The 22,186-nt window shown below is 38.0% G+C and overlaps 1 protein-coding gene across 1 annotated transcript in view; it reads right to left on the bottom strand.

The window, feature by feature from the left end:
* The window catches only part of PTPRR (protein tyrosine phosphatase receptor type R), a 139,900-nt gene that overhangs the window by 66,999 nt on the left and 50,715 nt on the right, over positions 1-22,186 (bottom strand). The window contains exon 3 of the mRNA XM_014312357.1: positions 2,479-2,592. Within this exon, the coding sequence (XP_014167832.1) occupies positions 2,479-2,592 (114 nt within the window). The remainder of the gene's footprint in view (positions 1-2,478; positions 2,593-22,186) is intronic.

The following is a 22,186-nucleotide window of genomic DNA, read 5'->3' as shown; positions in this document are numbered from 1 at the left end:
CATGCGAGACAGCTCTGATGTCCAAACAGGATGTGGGAACCCGGTCTCCCCAGGGCTATGGCCAGTGTAGCTGACAGTGTGGAGCAGATTCCAGATCTGAGGGATCCCACACACATGAGGTAGGCATGGAGCTGCTCCCTGCATTGCTGCGTGGGCAGGCAAGAACCTCACCAATCTGGTTATTTGCTATTGATCATGATGGGATGGGAGAGATCAGTTCAAACAGGGATAATCCTCATTTCCCCTGCCTCTTTCCCATCACCTTGAATGTGTATATTATCTCTGCTGAAGTGAAGAAAAAGACAACTTTTGCTATTCTTAAAATACTTTTCCATGAAATTCTCTTTGCATAAAATACTCCTTGCATTCAAAACAGAGCTGCACAGAAAGGGACTCTTTCAAACATGTTTGCCCTAAATCTGTCCTCTGTGCTCTCACATGTGCTGCTGGTCCATCTGCTCAATAACAATGGTAAGGACACTGGCTACCAGTGGGACCTGAAGAAACTGATTTGAACCTGGGGTTGTACTCAGTCTCTGACATGGGAAGGGGACTGCTGCTGTGTGCAGGTCACAGGCACCAGGCAAGGCTTGGTGGGTATGCAGCATTCCCAGTGTTTTGTGCCTCCTCTGTCTATGAGTTTCTCTATCCCATTAAAGGGACTTTATGGGAGGAGGATGTACTGGAAAGGCTAAGGAGACACTGGAAATAGTGAGTTAATATTTCCTGGCATCTGTGTAACATGTAAGAGGTTAGCAGGCTGTCTGCTCCCTCTGTGCCCATCCACATCCTGGCTTCCAGACTCTTGATCACTTCTGAGCTGCTCACCTGGGACTGAGTCACCTCACCTCACGTCAGTCACCTACCTTTGAAAGCCAGCAGAGAGGGACTGGCATCTCTTAATCCATCCTAATATAATCGGGATGGATCTCAATGCCTCTTCTCCTGCAGTTACCATCCTCTACTGCTTTTACAGGGAGCCTAGATTAGTAGTTTAGAAACAACACACAGAAACAAGGCAAGATGAATTTTGATGTGCTCTGCTTGCTTGCCAGCACTCTGTGTGAGAGGAACTGTCTCATGCTAGAAGGATGAAAAGTGGGAATAATGTCTCCTAAGATGCATTCGTCTTCCTTGTGGATTTTGACTGTGTGTGATTTTTAGAGCAAATAGAGGAAAAGTTTGCTTGCTTTCTTATATAGCTGAAATATTGACTCATAGAAGAACTTTTACAGGTGTTGAAAAGACTAATTAAATAATACTGCTTAGTGTACTCTGGTCTATATGCAGGTAAAAAATTACATTATCTCTTCCCTTAAATCATAAATGAGAGGAGAAAGCAAAAAGCAATGAAGCCAGTAGAAAAATAATCAGCATATTTCTTCTGTTTATTTACATAATTTCTAAGGAGCATAGTAAGAAAACTACTAGGTGATTCAGTATATTGAAATACACATCTCAGACTCCAAAATATTTCTCATTTAATTGTACTTTTCTCTGAATATATCTTTAAACGTTTCATTCTGGTCAATGCGGAGGACAATGAAATTTAGCATCGCTTGTCACGAATGAGTGATATTCCTGAAGAACATAGAAAGGGCTGCAGTGCATTCCTATTGATTTTTCTTGCTGTACTTTTTGTGAGATCTTCTCTCACAGAGACATTTCTTGAAGGAGTTTTATAATCCTTTTTGATGTATACAATCCTATCAAGCTTTCAAGGCAGAAAATACTTTTATGATGAACCTGTCAGTTTTCTTCCCTAATATTCAACCTGCACGTAGAATAAAAAACCTCTTCTTCCCTCTGCAAAGTGAATTGAAGGCTAGCAGTACACACATGATGTTGGGTTTTCTTGCTTCACGGTAAAATTGTTATAAAAAGACAACAGTGTTATTAAGTATGCATACACAAAAAAACATACAATGACAGTTTTAAAAAAGTCTTTTTTGCTAGAAGCAAATTTATCGCCATCTTTTGCCAGTAGGATACCATAGTCTACAAGATCATTTCTGAGGACAGATTATGATAGCAGAATAACAAAGCATGAATATTAATATTGTACATGACATTTAATTTACTAATGGAAAGTCTGAGGATAAATTGTGAAGATGCCTTTGAAAGGATGAATCACATGTATTTTTTGAGCAATATTCAACCTTTGAGAAACAAAACATGGATAAGGTGTGAACATGAAAAAGAACTGCATTGGAATGAAAACTAAGGGATAAGCAATCTGCTTATGAATAGGACAAAAAAGAGATTTATCTGGCTTAGCTGAGAATGGTGTATTTTCAAAGGAGAATTTAAATAATTTTGTAATGGGGATCTATTTTTCTGTAGTGCAGTTGAAGAAATGGAATAATAAGTATTTTTCTGTCCTATTTAATTGTACTCTTCCATAGTGGCAGGAAAATTAATACAAGAGAATTTAGAAAAACAGGTACACTTTAATACACACAGACTTTTGGTACTTACAATGAGTCTGTTGATATGAACTTGTTGAGGTAAGAGTCCCAGTGCTGCTGCCACTCCTTGGCGAAATATCCGAAGCAATGTGATATTCAGCTTGTTTACATCCATTTGCAGTGTCTGAAAAACAGAAATCAGTTCAAATGAACTCTTTGTCCAAGACATTTAATTCTCAAGATGACTGATCTCTGGGGCTTTTCACTAATTGTTGTTGCGTTTTTTCCCTGTAACAATAATCTGTGTAATCTACGTACAACACAATCTATAATAGGTCTAAAGGTACATTTCAGTACCTTAAATGCTATTCATTAGCAAAGTACCACCTTTGCCCAAGTACACTCAGAATGGGTTCCAGATGGTTTTGGCTTAATTCCTTGGACAAGTCACAGTGTTAAAGATAACACAATTACTACTTTAGAAATGAAAGTTAAGCATTAAACATCAATTGCATCCTTAAAGAATGAGATGTTGAGTTTGCACAATGAAGATTCCTTTGAAATATTGTCTTAGCATATCTCCCTGAAGGTGAAGAATGAGTCACACATAGTGAAATCATACCATTTTAATTTTGATTAGCAGTTTCTGAGATCAGAAATGAAACATTCTGGATACATTCCCCATGTTTGAATTTCCTAAAGCTTCCTCATCCATGTCACAGGATGAGACAAACTATACCATTGAAACATTTTCTTTCCCTGTGTTAGAATTATAGTGAAATTTAGAAGTTTCCTCAAGTTCAGATCTTTTTTGTGAAGTCAGTGGAATTTTACCCAAGAAATAATTTAGGCTCAAATCTTCTGTGTCCAAGAAGCGCCAGATATTGGGTCTTCACATGATGCCTGATAGACAGTACTTCCCTGTAGTACTTTAGAGTCTGCTTCTTTGTTTTCATATCCCTTTTGCAGACAATATGTAGTGAAGAAGAGAGGAAAGATGACTATGTCAGACGGCCACAGGATTCCAATGCTTCTGGCAGCTTCTGACTTAGGAAGTTACTAAGTTCTGCCTGAGCCAGTTGACTCAAGATAAAAAAGATTTTTTTTTTTAATTTCCTGTTTAGAGCCATGGGCCAGCTTCCTGCTCTGGGGAACCAAGCAGGTATTCTTCCTTCCTAACCAGAGCTACATAAAGAGAATTAAATATCCGTGGGTCAGATATCACACTGGGAATATGGTTATGGTTCAGAAAGAAAGGAAACATTTATCTTAAAGAACAGCAACATCACACATTTTGACTGTTGTTCTTTATCAGTGTTTATAAGCTGCAATATAAAACCATAAAATATTTGCTTTCCTTTTCCACCATCAATTTGATTTTTCTGTCAGTAGTGAGTGGTTTTCTTTCTTTTCCTTCCTTTTTCTCATTGTTTTACACTACTGGGATTGTCAGGTCTTGATGCATGAGATCTGATCTTACCACACAACTGAGCTTTAATTCCATCGGAAGTATTACAAGATTCTTCCACTTAAAATACCGTTTCTACCCTGGCATTTTCAAAATACTAAATCTTCTTCTCTTAGCTTCTTCTTGAATTTGACAGGCATCCTCAATGGTTACAAAACAGCTCCAACTTTATCACTGAAATAGATGTCTTGAGAGGGGACATGTGGAGGTCTAACAGATGTGAGCACCTTTTCTTCTGTACCTCAGGCTGACTCATGGACCACCTGACAAGAATTGGTTTGGAGCTTTGAAGCTGTGACTACACTGAGACAGCCTGGTCTGGAGGTCTTGAGTAAATGAGAAAGGGAGTTGCTCCTGAAATAGAAAGACTCTCATGAGGGTCCCTGGAGATACATGAGGATGGCATAAAGAGTGTCCAATCTGGTGACCCTGAGTTATGGAGTTAATAATAACTGTTTTACTGAGCAAAATTAGCAGGCATAAAATCAAAATACATTCATTTAAACATACTTGATCCTGGTATCATAACACATTATAGAGATATTATTAAATAGTATGTTAAAATCTCACTGATAAAGACACAGAAATGAAACAGCCAGAAAAAAATATCTAGCTTCAGAAGAAATAGAAGACCTTAAAGAGTCTATAAAAAGGTAATAAATTCTCATAGACTTAGTATGCTGGGATTGTGGTTCATCATATCCAGGCACAGTAAAATGTGGTGAAAGTCCATTATCTTCAGGAGAGTCACATTTCTGCCTACCAGGGCTGAATTCAGTCCACTGTGTCCTTTAACAAATATTCATCCATGGCTGCAGTGTGTGTGTGTCTGTAACAGCTACATTGTCCTTTGTGGTCCTGGGGGAAGCCTGAATACCCCAGTCTCTGTCAGCCTGGCATCAGCCTGCTTAAAAATCTCACCTGGCCTTGCACATAGAGATTACAGCACCCTTTTAGAAAACTTCCTCAGAAATTTGCCCTTATGCCTTATCTCAGGATGCATCTTCTGCATCTATAAATATTTTCTTCTTTTCTTTTTTTTTTTTTTGACTTTTCATCCCAAAGAAGTCCAAAAATATCTAAGGAAGAAGCACCTCACACTGATTATAAGAACCTTGCTTTGCTGTTCACTGAAGCATCTGCTTCTGCTTTTCTGCTATCAGTGTGAATCTTAGCTCCTTTGCAATTATAGCAAAAATTAAGTAAGAGAATTACAGGTCACCTTTTCCTACTTCAGACAGCACAAGGGAGTGCATTTGACTCTTCCTGTCAAAAGGAAAGTAAGCAATCCAGAATCTGTCACTTTAGGAATGGAATTTCTAACTCAGTCAGGGAAAGGCAATTTACATAAATGCTTGATGGAATCCCAAGAGCACCTACTTTAGAGTGAGGAGAAGATCACAAATGTGCGCTGTGCTCTCTACTATCCCTTTTTTGGTATTGTATTCATAAAACCATAAAGCAGCAGTGGACTAGATTGGAGATGTATCAATTCATTACACTATGGCGAACTCTGGGTGCTTACAGTAAATGACAGGAACAGGGCAAGATTAAAGTCTTTTCCCAAGTTCCTTCTGACAAGATCACAGCTAATTTATGTCTATTCAGCACAGGCATCAGGTCTCCTCAATAACAACAACGTTATAAGACTGGTTTGGGATAAAGGCAACACTTGGGGGCATTATATTCTTGGCTCTGGCAGGTGCCTCCTGAAGGTGACTGAAATTTAAGTCTGACCTGAGGGTCTGGTGTAAAATTGCCTTTCTGCAAATTCTTAGTATAACAACTTTTTGTTGAGAAAAGTTAGTAAGAGAAAAAAAAAAGAAAAGAAAGAATACAGAAGAGAGAAAAGGAAAAAGAGTTAAATGCTACTATCAGAAAATTTTCAAAATGTTATTAATATTTAAATATTTTAATATTATTGTGCCATTCTGATGGCATGCCTGGATACCATTTTGACTATAGTCCACAAAGGTAAGAGATGAGGATAGGAAACTGCTAATGGATGAAGTACAAATGCAATAATACCTGTACTCAGACAAACAGTATGATGTGGACATGTCATTATTAAGAGAATCACTCGTACAATGGAAACCTGACAAGCCATTTACATGTTATAATTACAAAAATTAAATCCATGAGTGCTAAAACCACCTGCAAAAAAAAGTGAAATTAACCTCTGTAAAGTAATCCATCTAAATAAATAAAACAAAGCATTAACATAGATACACAAGTTATGTCTTACTGTCTTCCTCTAGCTGCTCCTTTTGCTTTGGAAAAGAAAGGGCTGAAACATCCCAGTAAGACAGCACAAATCCTTTACCTTTGCTCATCTGCAGTGTTTATCATGGACTGCAACCACCTCCCCAAGGAGGTTATGATTTTGAATCAGCTGCCTCTGTTGGCAATAGCGACTTGTTGAGCCCAGAGGCGAACCCCCTGGATGGCTCATTTTCCTGAGCAATTACCCACCTGGATATTGCAACTGTGGCGACGGTTTCTAGGTTCCTCTGATCCAAGGAAAAAAGGCAGTTTGAACTGAAGGAGTTTTCTGCTTGTAGTGGAAAACTTGGGAAGACAGAGTTCCAGAAAGGGAAACTCAGCACAGAAGCCCAACAAAGATCATTCAGAACTGACATCCTACAGTGGCTTTTTAATAAAGATCCTCATGTTAAAGGGACAAAGAAAATCTCTAACATGAAAGAGAACATGTGACACAGAGTCTGAAATAATACTTTTAGGATATTACAATAAACCTTAATTTGCCAGGTCATGTTCGGCTTCTTAAGAAAAAATCAGAGAAGAACCTCCTTCTTACATTTTCCTTATCATCAATTATATCCTTTCTGCAATGAGCTACAAATATACAATTCCATTTCTATGCATTGTTGCTCCTCCCAAAACTTCTTCTGGTCCTAGCACCACAGATGTTTTCTCAAACCTCCAGCTAAATTGATTATACAGACCAAAAATAATCAAAGATAAAGAAGATTAAAGGTGAAAGTATACATCTTAACAACACTTTTATGAAAAAAGATGAAAACTAAATCAACAAATTATACATGCTAGGAATTTTACATACTTAAGGGCAACTGGGTAATGAGTTCTATTTTGTGCTAAAACAAAAATAAAAATAAACACACTTATTTAGTTAAGCCAAACAAGTGAGAGAGCTCAGAGAAGAGTTTTCTTACCTGACTGTTCTCCAGTTATTTATACATCGTTTTAAAAATTCAACAAAAATGCTATAAAATGGGAGGGTTTTCTGCACTAAAGCAAATATTGCACTATGGCCAAGCTGTGGGTCCCTCTATCTGAGCACCCCAACCTGCTGCCTGCACAGTTCATCAGTGCCACAGTGTTTCATCCTGTCACCCTAATCAGACAGCCTCAGCTGTACAACCAAAATAAGGATGTATATATCAGGAGGGAACCTGAAAGTGTTGCAGATTTATTTGTACAGCTTTGGTGCAGGACTACAACAAATATATAAAAAATTGTGAAAATACCTGTATTTTCTGTCTTTTTCTCCCCCTAAACACATTAGATTTTCCTTCCTGTCACTGTTCAATATTTGAGATTGCAGCTGCACTGGGCATCAGGTGAGTCCCTTTGGCTGGCTCAGGTGCCTGATACACACTCACAGAAGATTTTGGCTTTCTAAACTTATGAGAGTCATGTGTCACAGCAACTTTAGTGTCTCAGGTAGTCCATGAATCACCTGGAAGGCAGTACATCCCCAGACAGAATTATGAAACTACAACAATGCATTCTGCCAAGTGCCACTCCAAAGGAACTTTGCCCTAAGCCAAACTGCTATCTGAGGTGTATTCACTCCTCTCCCATTTACCTCTCCCACTGCCATATAATCTTCTGCAAGAGGAAAGACCTGCCCTTTTATGAGGTCTACATTAAACTTTGAATTATGTCTGTAAACTAAGATAAAATTCTCATGAGTATAAAATCAATTATTCTTAGTGGTTAATTAAAGTAGTTTCATATTTCTGTGTATCAGCAGTTGTCTGCAGTGACCTACTCAAACTTTCACACATAATATATTTCTTCTAAAACACAATATGACTAGAAAAATCAGTCTTGGGACATTTAAATACTTCCAATGTCAGAGAACAATTATTGAATAAAGTGTAGTGAAAATCACCAAGAATAGTAGAAAAATTACAGGCATACACTTGAGTTTATAAGAATCAGTGAAAAGCAATGAGAAACATTCTCGACCAGGAACATGCTTCTGTTTAAGTCATCCATTTTCTACTGAGGAGACACTGAGGCTGCAGAATATGGAAATCTGCCAACCAATCCCAAATATCATATGTAGACTGCAAAAATATATGTGCTTGTCCAAGTAGTATTTGGGTGATAAGAAAATAGAGCTCTAAGTTGGTTCTGTATAAGTATTAGGGAAAAAATGATAGGAATAGGTTACTTTGATTGCTTCAAGTCCTGATTAGTTCAGGGAAGTTTAGTATATTGGTTTGTTTCTTTTCAAGATGTGACAATGTAAAATTTCACTCATATTTTTGCTAGGAAAAAAACCCAACCCACATCTGTTATGAAAAATCTTTGTTTGAAGTAAGCATACTATTTCCTGGAATTATGCATTTCTCATATAGTATTAAATAGCAATTTTGGCTCTTGATCAATTTTTCATTAAAGCATATACATTTAAATATTTATGCATGTTATGAGCTCTATGGAATAAGACAGAAGTAACACTGATGAGAAATATAGGGTTAATCCAATTAGTCCAGATAGCTGTATGGTCTCCCCTCAAAGTGATTTTCAAGTGAATGTTAATTAAAATATGAGAAAGTGAAAATGCATGGATCAAAGCAGTCTTTTCCACACTGCAATTAATCCACAGACTCCACCACAGGAAGTTGCAGAGGCCAAAGACTGAATATGAGGTAGCAATAGGTCTGAATGCCTACATGGACATTGAAAGTCACAAATGTCCCTGGAAACTGTACAGAAGGCATACTACAAGCCCTGTCATGCAGTTGGCTATCATACTCTGACTGTCAGAAACTAAGATGAATACTAGTGCTACAACAGAAGAAGTTCTCAGTCTGCTGTTGCGAGGTTTGAGTGCTGCCCACCATCCTGGGCTAGAAACTGGGTTCCATTCTAGTCCATTCTAGTTTGCACAGGCAGGTACCAGCTGAAGACAATCCTAGAGACTGCTGCATCACAGAGGTTGAAGACACCATACCAGCTGTTGTGATGCTCGGGCACTCCACTAGCATCCGCTGCTCAGATTGGCAAAACTTTCCTGGAGGTGGGTGCATGATATGACCAAACTAGTTTGCCTCAGCTGTGTGACAGATTTACATTTCTTTTTCCAGGGAGAAGAACTAATTTCTCAAATGAAATCAGCTGATTTGGGGCTGATTTGATCAATTCTGTAGGAAGCATCAACATAAGAGTGAGAAATGTTGCATCTGTGAGGTCTGGCTCTTGGCCACAATTCCCTCAATTCCCTTACTGAGCTTACTTGCACTTGGGCAGTGAGTCAGGCAGCTATAGGAAGACTTTATGACCTTCACTGATGATTGAAGTGTACAAGAATGAAATTCAGCCCACTAAGGATAAGGCTAGTGTCTTCAAGAGGTGCACTTTGATTTTTATCAGTCCTGTTTTGCATTAACCTCTCGGCTTGCAGTCTCTAAGAAAAGATAAGAGCCAGCTCTTCCAGTGTGGTGCCACAAGGTAATGTGGATTGACTGATCTCATCTAATGAGAAGACACAGAATAGTTTTCTTTATTCCAAAGGAAACCTCAAAAGGTTTATTATTTCATTCTCCTGGCTTCTGAGTTGTGTGGGTCATTCCTGTACCACAACATGAGGTAGTTAGTGGGGAGAGTCTGAAACCATGTGTTACACTGTCCTCACAATGCTCATATACCTTTCCTATGGTGTCATTAATGCATCAATCATTAACCACATATTTGGAAGTCAAAAAGCATGTACAGGTTCCAAACACTGAATGCACTGCAGATTTTGAGAAACTACTGTTCCATAGCCCCTACAACTCAGCAGAGGAATAACCTTATTCAAAGCCCAGTAAAGTTAATAGAACCTGTCCTGAGTAAGAATGTTGCAGAATCCCATATCCTAAATGCCCAGGGGATGCATGTTTGTCATTGTTGAGGGGCTGTAGGAGAGGAGAAGGAAAAGTCATCTGCTGTCCATGGGACACCAGTTTGATGCAGCCTCACCATTAAATAATACCAATACCAGCAGGTCTCTGTACTGTGGGAGCCCTTGGGAAGGGAAAGGGAGAGGAGAAGGAGGCTGCAGTAGTTCTCTTGTTCTTCATGGCTATTTTTAAAAGTTTGACAACTATTTTTAAAAATATTAAACTGGGAGTGCTTGCAGTTACTGCCAATTGATTACTAGTATGGATGAGAGGCTGAAATGTTGCTATGCCTCTGGCCTTAGCAAGTCTGCCTCAGTTGTACTGCTTCAGTTCTATGCCTATAAATGGGAATAAGAGAATTTGAGTCTTCTCAGGATTTTTTATATTTGAAAAAGATAAAGGTCAGATATGTAGAATACAACTTTTCAGCTTCTTTCACAGACAATTTTAATGTTACTCCCAAAAGTTACTTCCTGTCTTTTTTTAATTAGGATCTGCGTACCTTCAAGGACTGGAATTTTCTTAAAATAACAGCTGAAGTTCATTTCAAAGCTCTGATAGTTTTCTAGGCTTTTTCATGCATCCTTCCACCTCTCCCTGCCCTCCTCCCTTATGGCAGACATTTGCAAAGGACAAGATGATGGAAAAGCACAAGACAATGCAGAGATTTGGAAACATAAAGAGAGCTGGGAGAGCTCAGCTGAGCACTATTTCAACCTTTTTGTTCTTTGAGAGGCATGTATAATGAGCTCCATAAAATTGTCCTTTCTGTTCTTATTCAATATTGGCAAAAAATTTATTCCCTGCATTGCAAAAGAAATTCATGATGCTATTATGTCCAGTACAACTTTTATGCACAGCATGACTGTACCAGTCACATTCTATTTCATCATCCCAAAGCCAGCTGTAATCTTCAGAGCAAACAAATCTTTTGAGTCTGTTCAGCACAGCACTTTAGAATATGTTTGGTTTTTCTGCCAATTATTAAACTTCTAGGTAAAGCCAGTGTAAAGTTCTAAATGCCAGAAACCCAGTATTGTTTCTTCTTGCTCTTTTTGTAAAACCCTCATTTCAGATATTAATTCTGTCCAATTATTAAATCTCTAGGTAGAGCCAGTGTAAAGTTCTAAATGCCAGAAACCCAGTATTGTTTCTTCTTGCTCTTTTTGTAAAACCATCGTTTCAGGTTTTTTTTCTAAATGATTTTCAGTTACTGAAGTTTGAATTCCCATTACAACTTTGTATAATGATCCTTAACACAAAAGACAATCAAAATGCCTTCTAAAAAAATGGCAGACATTAACTCCACCCCAGAACCATCCTTTTCTTTTTTATCTTCAGATTTTAAATTTCATTTGTAGCAGGCATGGATATAAACATATATATAAGCTTACAAACTAATGAAGAACAAAAGTAGAAACATAAACAGCAACTTTCACATCTTTCAGGAACTGATGTGGCCAAAAGACTCCCACTGACCTCTCTTGTTCATAATCTTTCTCTCTGCTTCAAAAATCAAAGTAAGATTTCAGTACTGCTGACATCCTAGCTTTCTCATGCATTTATTTTCAGAGACAATTTTTATTGCTAGTTTCAGATGAACAAAATCTACCTGAAAGACACAATGGGAATATTATAAAAAGAGGCAAATGCTTTCCCTTTTTTTCTCATAATTATCTCTCTGCAGCTCCTGGGCACGGGAAGAGGAAAATTTGAAATACATCTGGAAGAAAAAAAACAAAATAGTCTCAAAATTCATTTGACTCAACTGGAATTGAGGTATTTACATAATGGCTGTTCTTGTGAGATTCCTGAATAAGGCTCATGTCCCAGGGCAGTCTGGATTAATAGTCCAGCACAGCCAAGACTTTGAAAGAAAGAAGTGATTCCTTAGCCTTCAACTCTCGAGAGATCAGAACCCCATTTTCAGGAAAAAAATGTCCAATAACAAGGGATAACAAGGGCTGTTTAGCATGATGCAATTCATTGGTATGTTTTGGATGCTTATCAGCTTTCAGCCTTTTAGCCCAAAGAAGTCTGTCTATAGACATTATCATCACCATAATCACAAATTGTTGAAATGAAGCTTGTATTACTGATTTTACCCTTCCTACTTTAGCACTCCAAACCAACACGAACCAAGGACAGACAATACAAGACAACCGTGTAATTCTGGACTTATGTTCCTTTTACCATTTTGCACTTTAAAGAAGTTAAGCAAAATGAAGCAAAATCCTTGGAGGCCTGCTATTTTTTCTTAGATAAAACCTGAATTACTTTGGGTTTTATTCTGTCATGGAATCACATGACTGATGGAATCAGAGGACTGAACACGTCCCTTTGTCCCAAGTTTTAGCAAAACTATCATTTTAAGTTCAGAAACAAGAAAGCTGATGAAAAGACAGTCTCACAATTTTGGCAACTATCTCAGGAACTTTGACCTTCTGAAGATGCTAATACTGAATGTATTTCAGAAGCTTTTAGGCAAAAATTTGCTTTCCCATGATCAGCTGAGCAGACTGGATTTTCTTCTTCTGTCTAGTACTAAAGAGAGGAGGCACAGGTGAAGGGAAAGCATTAACACCAAATTTTCAAAGATTTAAGGAAAGTTTTACCTCAACAATTCCTATTACTGTTAATAACAATATTGCATTTTTGACTAGCAGGTTTCTGGCTTTGATAATACTATGCACACACTGTGACCCAAATATCCTAATACAGGACAAGATTTCTGACTCACCTATTAGAGAAAAAGTTTTCTAAAATGGCTTTAAGGCTAATTTGGGGGACTTTTCTTTAGAGGGGACTCCACTTGTGAGGTCAAAATGAAGAAATTAGGTCAAATATGAAGAAGCTGTGCTGCTCTGTGCTATTGGATTTTATGTCTCTAAAATGAACAGGAGACAGGGCCTAATTCATGGTTCTTTAATCTCTCTCCTTTATATTCAGATCAGAAGACCATTCCGTGTTCATTTTTTTTAACAGGCAACACATCTGTCAAAGCCAAGCTCAGATGTTTAGAATGAGAAAAATGTGCTTTTTCCTTTTATTCCAAGAATTGATCACCCTTAAAAGAGAATATTGAAAAGTATTTGCATATAGTCCTCTCATTCTCACACAAACAAAAGCAAAACAATTTGTAATTCTTTCAGTGAGAAATAGCAGTTACAGATTTGGAGCTTTTCTCTTTTCTTTTCTTTTCTTTCCTTTTCCTTTTCCTTTTCCTTTTCCTTTTCCTTTTCCTTTTCCTTTTCTACATTCTTTCTTTCTAATATTCTTTAAACATACTAGAAGCAATCTCCCAGATTCCCCCAAGTGACCACAACCAATGCCATTTGTGTTTGAGAGGTTCTGCTCCCCTCTATGAATGCCACAAGTGTACCTTTGTGCGCACTTCCTGCCTCTTTCCTGCACTCTGGAAACCCAGGAGATTCCCAGTGGTTTTGTGGCTGCTGTTCCATGTGGGCAGAAAGAGATGCCTGTGAACAAACACTCAACCTCTCAGATACTGAGTGCATGGATCTGATCCAGAGCAATATCTGTTTTCTACCTGTCATCTCAAAACAAAAGTCCTGCAAATGATGGCAAGAGGACTTCTATACTTCATTAAAAAACCCAACAAACAGGACATCTACCTTATATCCAAGGAAGGAGACAACAATAGCATCTATGCTTGTTAATAAAAGGCTGTATGGCTTCTATCTCTGTTGGTATACAGATAAAATTTATAGCCTAACCTATCAGGGAGTTGTGTTACCTCAACAAGTCCAGAAATTAACTGGAAAAATAAAATGAAACCAAAAGCTACAAAGCTTCAGGAAACGCGGAAGAGCATTACTTAAATTTGTATATTCATGCTACCCTTTTTTTCACTGTATCAGGCAGACAAAGACAGGAATTTCATTGGAGACTATGATTATTTTGTCTATGTTTTATACATAATATCTAACTGATCTTTAGCTTGTTTTGAAAAAATATCTCAATGATTTATCCTTTAAAGATCTTGTTCCCATTTGCTATGATAAGGCAGAAATTTATTTTGCAAATGGTCCCTAATCAGCAAAAGTTTCTGGGAAGAAAATCCACTGACATTATCTCACTGAAACTCATGACTTCCAGAGAGACACTGGCTGCACACAGCAGAACACAGATGTGCCAGGTCTGCACAGCCTCTGGTCAGTGCACAGGCACAAACTCAATGGATCCAATCCATGTTGGATTAAACATGCACTGTATTTTCAAAGATGTAGATGTGAATTTCCTGGAGAGCTTTAAAGAGCTTTATTTCCTGCATTATCCTCACTTCCCACTTCCCTGCTGTGTTTTATCTTCTCCTCACACCATGCTGGCAAATCATGTATTTTGTACAGTTTACGTGTCCCATCTTTACTCCTCCAAAAGACAGAGATATCACAGTGTTGTGCAGCAGTCTAAATGTGTATATTATATCCATTCATCCCCTCTCTTGTCAGCCCTGCATAGCAGAGCCCTTCTCATACAACTCAATATGAGGGCGCAGTCCCACTTCACCACCCAACAGGATGGCAAGACAGAGTACCAGAAGTGTACATACAGCAATGGGCTCAGCCCTATCTCTGCCATAATTTTACTATCCTGGCTTTGCATACAGCAAATTGCCCTATATCCAGAAACCACCATTACACTACAAAGCAGCAGGGTATCATGTTACCTCAATGAAAAATGGGGTAGGTTACTGCAAATGGAGTACCTGATTGCCAACGTCATTAGGGTTGGCAGGGCTCATCCTCAGCCTGCCAACTAATCCCTCTTTCGCCTTTTCTTTGAGTTAGAACTAAAACAAACAAACCTGCCTTACCAGCCTCATCATTATATTGTGTCTGTAGTAGTGGAGGAATGTTCATTTCACTACCCAAAACAATACTGAACAAAAATAATGGACCATCAAAGGAATTAACTCCATAACTCCACTTTGTTCATTCATTGGGATGAACAAAGAAACCAAAGATTAACTAAATGGCTATTCAGCTTCTCATTTCTACAATCTTTCCCCCATTAAATATAAAATTCCCAGAAAAACTTCCAGAAATTGCCTAATTAAATGTGTGAAGGGGAAAGATTCTGTGTTCAGCAAGAGCTCACTTAGCCTCACAAGGACTGATGAAGCTCCTGCTGAATTTCTTAGAATGTATTTCTTCAGAGGTATTTTGGACAGCTGCTATACTGACATAACCAGTAACAGGGGTTTCTAAAAGACAGAATTGTTGTTATTTGTAGAATCATCTCTTGGTCATCCATATGGTGATGTTATTTCTTTTGTTGAGTCTTTTATGTCATGCAAGTACAACACGGTCCAGGATGCTGCTGTCTCATCTGTTAAGGGCAGAGCTGCTTCTATTTTTTCTAAATAATTTCAACAACACTCTGCAGGTTTATGTCATGCTGGGTGACAGAGAGAGCAAGAATGCATGAAGAAGGAAAACTTTAGCAAAAACAGTAATTCTCAGTTTACATTTGTAGTTCTTTTCATGTGGACATGTAGTTATTTTCATGGTTCTACTAACAGAGGACTACAAATATTCATTAGGTCTAATGAATAACCTATAGTTATTAGGTGTACAATATATAGGACCTATATATTAGGTCCATTAGGTCTAACTAATAACCAAAAGTACACCAAGGCCAAGTGCTGCCTATCTTAGAAACATAAAAAAGTATGTAATGTCAATGCTGTAAGTAGATTTGGGCACCCAACACAGAATTCTGGCCAACATGCCTCACTATCTCTTCTTCTGGATTTTTGGAGATATTCTTTATATTTTAAGTCAGAAAATCTTAGTGTTCTAACCCTCACAAAGTTTGGGTTATCTAAGATATTTTTATGTAATACCTCCTGAGTTCATGGAGTCATAGAATAGCTTGAGTTGGAAGGGATCACAGAATCAATTAATACAGAATCAACCCCCTGCCATAGGCAGGGACACTTCCCCCTAGGTTGCTCAGAGTCTCATCCAACCTTTCCCTGAACATTTCCAAGGAGGGGGTATCCACAATTTCTCTGAGCAACCTGTTCCTGTGCCACACAGAAAAGAGTTTTTATTTTGGTATCTAATTAGACCTCCTCTCTTTCAGCTTGGAGCCATTCCCCCTTATCCTTTTACTACATGGCCTTGTAAAAAAAGTTTCTCTCCATCCTTTTTGTGGGCTCCCTTCAGGTACTGAAAGGTCACCTCACCCTGAAATCTTCTCCTTTTCAGGCTGAACAATCCCAATTCTCCCAGCCTTCCCTCACAGGAGAGGTGCTCCATCCCTCTGATCAATTTGGTGACTCTCTATGCTAGACTCACTTCAACAGATTGGTGTCCTTCCTGTTTTGGGAACTCCAAAGCTGTTACTTTGTAATTAGCCATGTGTGTTACTCTCTGTCTGCAGCATGTATTGTATAAAGATTCTTCTGTTTTATTAAGAACTACTTTTACAGTTAATTGACATAATAATATATTATATAGCTAATATACAAAACACAAGACAAGCATTTAAATTATTTGCATAACCTGAATGAGACGGTAGCTTCATCGTGTCAGTTGAATGGTGTTTCTTTTAACTGAACATAATGAAAACATATTTATGATTCATGAGTCTTTTAAAATTAGACTGTAATTAGAGATTCTAAGCTCTAACTTTGCATCTAACTGTGAAGTTCTTAAATTTTATTTAAATTCTGTATTCTGTTTTTTCTCTGTCTTCTGCACTAGCAATTCATATAGAGATTATATAGATCATAGACCAGCTCACAAATGAGAAAAAAAAATTTCAAAAATATTTTTCCAAAGTCAATGAATAAATAATATCTTCCCATTTTGTCGGAGTCCAAATACATTTAACCTTTAACTTGAACAGCCATTCTACCATTTATGTAAGTAAAAATGCCAAATCTTCATTCAGTGACTCAAACCTTTTAATTTTAATATTTTTAAGATGGTTTAGTAAAAGAAAGTAGAATAGACAGCTACATGGAAAAACCGACAATTTTTGTTATTTAAAGACCTTTTTCACAAATCTTTCATGCAAGGAAGAAGCTGCTAGCTGACAGCTTATGCTTAAGGAAGATGAATCTTTTTATATACGAGACTTTTAAGGTCATATCCTTAAGATATTTATGCACACCTGTGTATTCAAACTTCAAGTACAATTGAACACAAGTAGAGCTTTAATTGTTAGTAGGGGATGTAGCTGTTTAGACTGAAGAAGTATTACATCTGGTAGTAAAGAGAAGCTGCAGTGCCATTCTTGGTCCAAAGATGAAACAAAGGTATGTGATGAGAGCTGTTACTAACAAGCAGTAACAGACAGCCTTAGAAACTTGGAAAAGCAGAAAGAGAATTGGGAATACAGACTTAATGTTATCAATCAGTTTGCATGCCCCATGGGAATTTTACACTCAAACATTCAAATTCCATTAGGTAAACTTGATGAAAGGCATAATTTCACAGTGATATTGCACTTCTGTAGTGCCTTTAATTTGGGTTTTTTTGGACATGAGTTTACTTGCATAAAAAGGTTGTAAATTAGTGTTTCCTAAAGAGCCTTATGATGAATATGACCCTAAACTAGGGCTGCACATCTCTCTGCAGTGCAAACCCATTTGCAGGCTGCTTGGAACTCCAACAACAGTGACCATGGCAGTGGCAGTGATACCCCAGCCTAAGGCTCTTGTCTTACATATTCTGCAGATCTGGAAAAGGCAGTCTGCCCATGACAGCTCCACCTTGTAAGAGGTTCTGCTGAGTATGGCCATAAATGAAAGAAAAAAAAACCTTTAGGAGAAACAGAGAAATACTTTGTGAGCTACAAATACAGTCTGGCCCTCCAGGAAGCCTGTTGCCCTCCTTTCAAATCCAGAGAGTGCTGACATCTAGACATTCCCCATTCATGAAAACCCAAAGTGCTTCCTCGTGCAGAAAACTGTGAAGTTTGTGAAAAGACTAGAAACAGAATAATAGAAATTATGCTGCTGCGAAGAAGGATAATTCTTATTACTTTAGATAACCATGTAAATACTATATAAATACATGATGTCCTGTAAAGTCCATATAAAAAAAATAAAGCAACATGAATGGCTGGCAGTGCCTAAAGGAAGAAAAACTATCAATGAGTATCTAAGGCCAGCAGACTTAAGTATATGTAAGGTATTTTTGTATAAATATCAAACAGGGATACACATCGAGATTGCAAAATTTTCATACTTATAGAGAAAAGAAAGAAGGAGATTCTAGGTATCATTTGAGGGATAAGAAATTATGGGTGATAGTAATTTGATGTATGTATTCTATTCCAGAAGTAATCATACTGGATGCTGGAAGATCAAATAGAAGGGTAAACCTGCAAATATGCTGGAACAGATGATCTCTTTCAGAAAACTGTTTGTAGCAATTTTGTGCCAGTCAACATGCTTATTAGAGGTCCATTGAGTCACACAAAGTCATACAGAAATGTGATGATATTGCAGAAGCTTGGAGATAACTCAGAATCAGGGATCAGGGGGTAATTGGGTAGGTCAGACACACAGGGTAATTCAGCTGAAGTTCACCTGAATAGCATGTACTTAATATGACTAAGCTCATGATAATAAAAATTTTGGGACAACATATGTAGTTAACCTTCAAAGACATGTATTTTTAAAAGGAGTGATTCATGAAGTGAGTCAGGGTTCATATCCAATAAACAAACAAACAGATACTTCCAGGAAAACATGTAGAGGTTATGTGAATACAATCCCTATTTAACCTCTGAACTGACTGAATGATGTACAGCTACATCAGGGAGGTGGTAAAATTCATTTATTGTATCTTTTATCTTGGTAATCAACCGAAAGAATTACATGCATGCTGTCATTTTCTACCACTTTTCAATTCATTAGTGTCTTGCTCATGGTGATGATCAGGAGCAGGATCATGACCATGACTGCACACATTCACAGCACACAGCTTCTATGGGATGTAATGATTTTGTAATTCTCCAGCTGCTTCCAGTTCTGTAAACACTTATTGACTTTGTTGCTACTAATGAGCTGAGACTTACCCAGTGACACAAAACACCTGAGAGGCAACCTGCACAGACTGCAATTAACTCTTGGTTCCTGTTTCTGTTATTTAATTTGTAACATCAATTTTGAGCACCACACATACTGATCTCAGAACATACAGGCAATTACCAACAGCCATTAAACCCTATTTTCTAAATTACATGCCAAGGATGAATGATTTCAAAATATAAAAATAATGTAACCAAAACATTTTTTATGCTGTGTCTCTGCTAGATAAGCTTAATAGTTCCTCACATTACATGATTATTCCTACTTCTGTCTAGTATCAGTGGACCCAGGATACAATGATATAAAAATTGTTCTGCTCTGCAGAAGTCTCAGAACGTGTTTTCCTAGAGAACAATGTAAAGATGCAGAGTGTGCTAAGAAGTGAGTTCAGCCCTGGAGTACCAGGTACCTTTTGCTGCTGTACATAGATGTACACTGAAGAGGTTGAAGCACACAGTGGCTACTCAGAGTTTCAATGTCTGTTTTACTTTGGATCCTGTTTCACCCACCTGCAGCTAATGAGCACGTCACAATTCTTGATCCAGAGCTGTTAGGCATAGTCCATCCGTGCATACCCTGAATACTGAAGTGAGTATCTGTGCCAGGAAAAGCTCTACTTTCAATCCTATGGTTATATAACATGGGAAGCCTGGGAAGCAGGTCTATGCCTACAGGACTATACTGCCTTCTGTGTCACCAAGACGAACTAGGTTTCTCAGGTTAGCTCTTGCCCTTACACCCTAGAGGCTAGACACTGTAAATCAGCAACTGCTCCGCGTTTCTGTTGAGCCTGAAATAAGCCAGACCAGGGGAAGAAGCGCAGATGCCTTTGGAAGTGGCAGAGGTTTGATTTGGGCGAAAGCTCAAGGCTACTGCTGAACTGAGAAGACTGTGATGGTGAGTGAAAGGGATTGGCATTCCCAATGAACTTCAAAGAGATGGAGACCTGTGATCAGGGACCCACTGCTGCTCATACAAGCACCAAAACATCACCACCGTGGAGACAATGGCTCCGAAGCAGTTACTGGAACCTGATGTGGGATTGCTTAGACTGGAGAAGAGAAGGTACAGGTGCATAAATATCTGATGGGAGGGAGCAGAGAAGAAAGACAGCTCCAGGCTTCTCTCAGTGCTGCCCAGTGACAGGACAGGGAGGCAATATCCAAATTATGTGAGTTTGCAGATGCTGACCTCAATAGCAGTGTCCCCAGCAGCTTCTGTAGTACAGGGTTCAACCCTAAATCTTGCTTCATTCATTAGGAATAGCAAGAGAGCACATGAAGATGCAGGAAGGCTACCTCCTTAGATATTAAAGAAAATCCCTTTTTTCACCTCATAGAACTTGTGAGAGATCAAAGCACTCTTGCAGAAGCTGTCAGATTTGGATAAGTTTCTGAGTCTAAATATAATTTAAACTTTACCCAGTGTTTCTGGGTGTCTTCTCACCTGCCTAGTGTTTCTTTATGGCAGGGCCATAAAGGCGCCATGCAAGTACATGTTTTCAGAGTTTTCCTCTTTCATTCTTTCTGACCAAGTCCCTTCCCTTTATAGTTCATGAAATATGAAATTGAACCTAGACCCAGGATGCTAAAGACAATTGCCTATGCTGATGCTTGTTCTAATTCAATCATTACACTAAGTCTGCTTTGTTGCGGCAAAGTTACTATCATTGCAAGGCAGAACACAAATGTATTTTTTCCTTCTGGAAAGGACAGATTTAGGCACACAGAACTTTTAGACAAGGGATGAAGAGTCATACAGGATGTGGTTTGAAGACAAGAATTCTCCATATATGATACAAGCTATCCCTTTATTTTGGTAGCTTCATCTTACTCTTCCTTGCCCCCTCACCAGCTGTTATTTTTCTGTATGTGAAACGCATCCAAACCATTTCACACATAGAAAATCAAAAATATCTCCAACCCTAAATCATGTTAAGAATAGAGTAATTCAAACATATGACAACATGACATCCAAAAAACCAGTCACTTTAGTCATTCAACTGATAAGTCCAATACCACATTGTTAGAATTTAATTAGCAGCCATTGCAGAGATTGACAAATGGCACAATGGAGTGGAAAATCTTGGCTGGGAGATGATAACAGAGCTGTAGTGTCTGATGTTGTCTATCCTCACCCTCCATATCCTTCACAGCCTCTAATGACATAAGAGACATATTTCAAAAGAATGTTTCTGTATCTTTAGAATAATTTAAAAATTACTCATGCACTAACTTTGCATGTTCAAAGTCCTTAGAAAAGGATACAATAATTTTATGTACAATTTAGTCATCCATATTTTCACGTAACTGCAAGCTATTTCAGAGAAATAAAGGCGACAACTACATTATGTCCACTACATCACAGTGTCTTTGCAGCATCAGGGCCTGATAAAAGTTTTGTCAGCCATTCAGTACTGAATAAAATAAACTTTAAATGACATAAAATAAAATATAAGACCATTAAATTACTTCATTCACTCAGGCTGAGGGCTGCAGAGTAATTTGCTTGGCATGGTACATAGAGCCTTTGCAACAGGAATTTATTAGGGTAATGCTGTTTGCTGTGGGAAATCACTTGTGCTTTAAATGCATAGAAACATATTCACAACTATAGCAATATCTTTGTAAAAATCATAACATGGACTGGATAAGATGTGTATTATCCTCCTCTACATAAGCTGAAGTAATGACAAAAATTTTTTTGGTTTGATGGTGTTTGATAACAGCACTCCATCATTAGCATGTACCTTTGTTATGGACTTATTATCACTTAACTCCTACTGCTCAGCTGTCTCTCTGTATGAGGTATATGGAATACATACCAACAAATTAGTCTCCATAACAAATGGGTTTTTTTTTCCTTCTGTCAGTATCTTGGTGGGAAAACCACAAGGTTTGAGGGAGACAATCTTCAGAAATTAGTTGATCGAATCATAAAATATGAACAGGGAGAAGAGCTCAGACATTCTTTTTTTAGCAGTGGTACAGACCTTCCACCATTTAAATTAACATGACAGATGCAGGGTGAGGAAAAGAAAGACAAGGAAAATTATTAAAATAGTGAGAGGTTTAATGAT

Source organism: Geospiza fortis, unplaced genomic scaffold, assembly GCF_000277835.1.
Source record: "Geospiza fortis unplaced genomic scaffold, GeoFor_1.0 scaffold166, whole genome shotgun sequence".
In the NCBI taxonomy this organism is placed as follows: domain Eukaryota; kingdom Metazoa; phylum Chordata; class Aves; order Passeriformes; family Thraupidae; genus Geospiza; species Geospiza fortis.
The sequence above is the reverse complement of the archived record's forward strand: the minus strand, read 5'-3'. Positions and strand labels throughout refer to the sequence as shown.